The 5,616-nt window shown below is 44.4% G+C and overlaps 1 protein-coding gene across 5 annotated transcripts in view; it reads right to left on the bottom strand.

Moving 5' to 3' along the window:
* Positions 1-2,538, bottom strand: part of CUNH1orf54 (chromosome unknown C1orf54 homolog) — a 12,106-nt gene extending 9,568 nt beyond the window's left edge. Inside the window, exons 1-3 of one of the 5 annotated variants that reach the window (XM_027768300.1) lie at positions 2,227-2,411; positions 1,953-2,088; positions 1,803-1,867 (exon numbers count right to left, since the gene is read on the bottom strand). In XM_027768300.1, the coding sequence (XP_027624101.1) occupies positions 1,803-1,848 (46 nt within the window). In that variant the 5' untranslated portion in view covers positions 1,849-1,867; positions 1,953-2,088; positions 2,227-2,411. Of the gene's footprint in view, positions 1-1,802; positions 1,868-1,952; positions 2,092-2,226; positions 2,412-2,479 lie in introns of those variants that run through there. The other 4 variants (XM_027768299.1, XM_006168480.3, XM_027768301.1 and 1 more) reach the window with 4 other exon arrangements.
* Between the last annotated feature and the right edge of the window lie 3,078 nt (positions 2,539-5,616).

A 5,616-nucleotide genomic window follows, 5' to 3' on the forward strand; every position in this document is an offset into this window, starting at 1 on the left:
TGGGGGGTGATTTCTCACTTTCTATCTCTCTGTCTCTCTCTGTCTTTCTGTCAAGCGCACGCACCCTATAGCAAAAACCTCTCCCCCCCCCAAAAAAAAATCAAATCTTGGATCAGCAGATGGCATGGAGGTTAAGGTGGCTGGATCTCACATGGCCAAATCCAAAATTCAAGTCTTGACTTGAAAAACATGCCAGGTGCATGTGCATGTGTGCCTAAAATCCCAAGAGGAGAATGGAAGAGAAGGGATTGCTGGGTGGCCATCTCCCTGGGGGTGATTTCTCACTTTCCCTCTCTTCGCTCTCTGGTAAGCTCATGCACCCTATAGCAAAATCTGAAGGAAAAATATACCAGATCTTCTATTCAAGATGTTCCAGATGTTATCACATGTGTGAGAGATCTCTTAGCAGTGTCTCTCAGAAATAACAGATGCACATCCTTTGGCTTTTAGCTCTGAGTTCTAGTTCCAGCTCCACTGCTAACTAGTGGAACAACCCTCAACAAGCCATTTAACATCCGCTTTCTTAAAATGAGTCAGCTGGACTAAATAACCTGTCCCTGTTAGTTTTTCTTCCTTTCCAGAACTAAAAATACATGGCTTCGATATGACTGAATCAAGAACTCCAGGCATCCTGCTAAACGCTTCCCTGGCTCCTTGAATGCTTTCCCTCAGACCCAAAGCTAATGACACAAGAATTTAGAGGAAGAGGAAACAATGAGACGCACCTGGCAAACTGGAGAACAAAGGAGGGAAGGAGCCCAGCTACTCCTGGGACCCTGTCCCAGAAGGCAGTTGGTTTTCCACTACCCTAAAGGCCACCCCACTTCTGTCTTTACTAATACAAGGCTTCTTCTCCAGCTCTCTGGGAAGGGAGACATCCTGGCTTCTCTCACGAGGTTCAGACTGGCTCACCTTCCAAGTCTCCCTTCCCCTTCCCTCTCGCATTAGTCCTCCTCTCCTCGGTCAGCTTCGTGGTGTCAAAGTAAGTGAACATGGAGCCCACGCCTGAGGAATTTCGAGCAGACGATAGCAGGTAGGCCTGGCTTTTTGCACCACTCTTTCTCTGTCTGCTCAGGCCCACTCATACCTCTCAGGAGTGTACTTTGACTTTGACTTAATAAACCACCTTTTCCTTACCAAAAAAAAAAAAAAAAAAAATTAAAAGAGTTAGGCCTAATAAGTGGCCCCAACCTTGCTGCCACTGCAAACATAAGCAAAATGTACTCCAGGTCGTTTTTGACAAACGCCTTCATTAGACAGAAATAGAACTTAACCCCAACCAATCATCCACCACTAATTAACATGATTATGTGATTAGGGACGTTCCCACAAAGTACCTGAAAAAAGGCAGTTTGATAACTGCACACTATTTATTTGGTTTCTGCATTTTCCTAACAAATACTTGCCTTTATGTTTTGACACTAAACCTCTTCCGGTCTTCTGTTCCCTGCTTCATGAATTGCTTCTTACTCAAACTCTTTAAAATTTTGTTGTGCCTCGAAAAGAATTTTTTTTTTTTTAAACAGTGGTGATGGAGAACAGAGTTCAGTCTTGTTAGGCCCTCCCATGACTGGGGCTCCATCTTCCACAAGCCTTCTCTTCTTTGACAGGACTCTGCTTTCCTCCCATTTTCCTGGCTCTACCTTTCAGATCTCCACCGTGCCCCCCACACCAGACCCTGGCACAGAGGAGAAAGCACAACCACTCCCCATTAGAACGCACCTCATCCTCTCCCTTTCCCCATTCTTCCCCATTTATGGTAGAAGACCTAGCATGACAACTCGGGAGAGTCATGGACTTACCTAGGATAAGTGTCACGGCAAGGATGGCTACAAAGAGGACATCCATTCTGAATTCTGCACTATCGCTGTGAAAGTAAAAAAGGAAATTACTGTGTTTCCCACCAAACTTACCCCGCCTCCTCGTCCCAGGGGACAGAACTCTCCGCCTACGCGCTGGCTGACTGAGATCTTCAGCTATGACAGGTCCTCAGCCAGGGCTGCCCAGATGAAGAGAAGGCAAAAGCGAGTTTATATATTTGTGCTGAGCTGCCCCAGCTCTAGAAGAGATCCGTCAAGACTCCTGCTGCTGCTAAACACAAAACAAAATGTAACAACGAGAACAACAAAATCTACCCAAGAGCATCCATCCCCTCTCCTTTCCCTTCCTTTCTCCCATCCAGTCCACACAAAAAGTGCACCCTCCCTCTCTCTGTTTCTAACTCACCATCACCATCCAGAGCTGCCCTTGTCTCCGAAGCTTCAACCACTGTCTCTTATCACAGTGGGAACGTTCTGAGGAAGGGGCGAGTGTTTCCTGTCCTGAAAATAGCCCCTCTCCTCTGTCTGCCTTGGGCTAGGGAGGATGGGAGCAATATTTAACCTTGTATGACTCTCACACTATCAAAGCACCTGCTGCATTGCTTCTGATAAAAATCTCTCTACTAAGGCCAGTTATTTCCTCTCTGATAAGTACTGACCTCACTTCACCTCTTTCTCAACTTCCTGGACACAGGATGGAAGAAAAGAAGAACAGATAGTCTTTCCCTGCTGCAGGTGCCCTCCCCACCTCTTGCAGTCACTTGTTATATTCACTTCTTTCAGTCCTACAGGGGTACAGTTCTTAGCCTTCTCTCTTTTTGCACATTTCCTGTTTTTATTCAACTCACACCCTCTGCTTGCACATTTCCTGTTTTTATTCAACTCACAGCAGAAACCTTTAGCAATTATAGGCTAGGCATGATGTGCTAGGTAGGCCTAGTCTGATAGAAGATTTAGAAGTCACAGGAGGGGCCAGCAGGTGGTGAGGTGGATGAGGCACTGGACTCCCAGATGGCTGAGCATGGATCAATTCCCAGACCTGGTGGCTGGCTTTCTCACTTTTCCTCTCTCTGTCTCTCTCTCTGTGTGTCTCCCTGGTGAGCACATGTACCCTATAGAAAACTTTGGAAAAAAAGAAAATAAACATTAAAAAAAAATAAGTCACAGGCAATGGGATAAAGAAAAAGAAAAGGTTTTTTGTTGTTGTTGCTGTTTTATAGGGTGCATGTGGTTGCCAAAATCACCCCCAGGGGGGATGATCATGCTGCAATCGCTCTTCTTCCTCTTCTTCATGGATTCTGAGCACACATGCACGTGCCCAGGATTCTCCCCAAGCCACTGGGTCTGGGACTTGAACCATACAGACGACCATGTAGGATCGAGCACCTCAACCTACACGGCACCTGCTGGCCCTGGTTTTATTTTCTTTTTAAGGGAGTTAATAAATACTTGTTCGACATCAAATAGGAGCCTGGCATGATCTAGATGCCTGTGAAGTCAACCCTAGACAAGATAGGTATAGATCGCACTCTTAAGGGTCAGAATATGTCATGGTAACGGTTCAAAGAAGAAATAACAGTTCTGGCGTTTCTGTCTCTTCCTCTGGCTCAGACTGCTGGACTCAGAAACAGGACACACTGAAGTTTTGAACATTGGCCTGGATGCTTTCACTTTTTCAATCTTATTGAAGAAGGGTTTGCTTGGTGATTTTCTGTGAAAATCTATACAGACTGAGCAATTCCTAATCTGAAAAATCAAAATCTGAAATTCTCCCAATCCAAAACTTTTTAAAAATAAGAATTATTTTATTGAACTTTATTTAATTTAATTTGAACAGAGAGAGGGGAGAGAGAGAGAAGGGGAGAATGAGAAAGCAAGCTGTCAGGTCTGGGACTCAAACCATGGGTGGTCATGTGGGAGTCTAGCGCCCTCAACCACCATGCCACCTGTTGGCCCCCAAATCTAACACTTTTTGAGTGCCAACATGATGCCACAAGTGGAAAATTCCACACTGACCTCATGTGACAGACAGGTCACAGTCAAAATGCTGCAATACAAAAATATGAAATTAGCTTCAAGCTATATGTACAAGGTGTATATGATCCGTAAGTGAATTTCATGTTTAGACTGAGGTCCTACCCTCCAGATAACTCATTATGTATATGCAGATATTCCAAAATCTGAAATCTGAAACACTTCTGTCCCAAGCATTTTAGAGAAGAGCTACTGAACCTGTACAATCTATTCCTCAGCTCCTTTCCAGAATTTTCTGGAGAAAATGTCACACACCAAGGCAGGCAGGAGGCATGGTGATTAAGGCACTGAGACTCCCACATGGCCAATTTCTGTTGGAGTCACAGAGTGGTGGTTTGCTTTCTTACTCCCCTGCCCTGGTCAAATTAAAAATAATAATAATATTAATAAATGGAAAACATTTTAAATGTAATACTCCTATGTAGGTATACACACATGCATTAAGTCATAAATCACTTCTAGAAAGAAACTTGGTTCTCCTTGAACAATTTCTAATGTTTTTAAATTTTTTCTATTTATATGGGCATGTGTGCTGGCTGGAGAGACAGAGAAAGAGAAAGGGAGAGTGAGAAAGTACCTCCTGGAGGATGAGCACGTCACAGGCCCTTTTCCTCTCAAGATGTTGGGCATGCTAGCACAGGCAACTGGTACCTGGCTTGTGTTCCAAGCCTCTGCATTCAGGACTGTGCAGTAGGCCGTGTAGGATCCAGCTGCCTTAACCATCATGCCAGGGACTGGCTCTACAGTTTTTTGTTGTTGTTTTTTCATTGATAAATTGATTAGACTCTCAAAACAACATTCCAGATTCCCTCATTTTCTTATCCTAGAACTCCTTTTGGCCTATTATCCTCCTTTGCATAAATGTGCTCCCCAAGATCTAGCCCTGTCCCCTCCTAATGAGGTTATAATACCCTCCTCTCCTACTTTAACTTTCTTTCACCCTAATATGTAACTATGTATATCCACTCTCCCCAGCCTGAAGAAGACACACCACTGAGACTCATTTCTCAGAAAATAGAAGAAGTTGGGGACCAACAGGTGGTGTGGTGGTTAAGGCGCTGGACATTCCCACAACTTGACCACGGTTCAAGTTCCGAACCTGGTGGCTTGCTTTCTCACTTTCCCTCTCCTCTCTCTGTGTGACTCTCACTGGTCAAATTAAGATAAATGAATGAATAAATAAACCAAAATATGTAAGTATTAAAAAAAGAAAAGAAAATAGAGGAAGTATAACATGAAAGGAGCGGAGTAGAGAATAGGGGGCTTTGCGGGGGAGGGGTGTCATGTTGTGTCATTCTCCTTTAACCCTATCCTTGATTGCTCTTTTCTGCTTTTCCCGGTTTTCCTCATTGCCTTTTAACTCCCAAATTCCCTCTAATTCTTCCTGAGATTTCTCTTTAGGCTCCTTTGCGTCTCCGATTCTCCTGTCATTACAGATAAAAGCTTCATCAGCGATATAACTGTATTTCTATTTACTGTACTAGGCTGTCCAAAGAGCTCCAACTTTTAAGACTCTAGCCATTTCCTCTCATTCAAGTAAGAACAATACCCGTCCCTATCGCCCTACACCCCCTATCCTGTGCTCTCTTTGTATTTGTCCCTCATACTCAAACAGGATCTTCCCCCACTGCAGCCTTTCAAGAAGAGGTAGTGGTGCTACCACCCTTCCCGACAAGGTGAAAAATAGGAAACAGCAGTAAAAGCGCAACCGAATCAGGCAATCGGTGCCCCCGGACCCAGTTTGGGTCCACTCCTTTTAACC

The sequence above is a fragment of the Tupaia chinensis genome, unplaced genomic scaffold, assembly GCF_000334495.1.
Source record: "Tupaia chinensis unplaced genomic scaffold, TupChi_1.0 Scaffold145814_1, whole genome shotgun sequence".
NCBI lineage: Eukaryota > Metazoa > Chordata > Mammalia > Scandentia > Tupaiidae > Tupaia > Tupaia belangeri.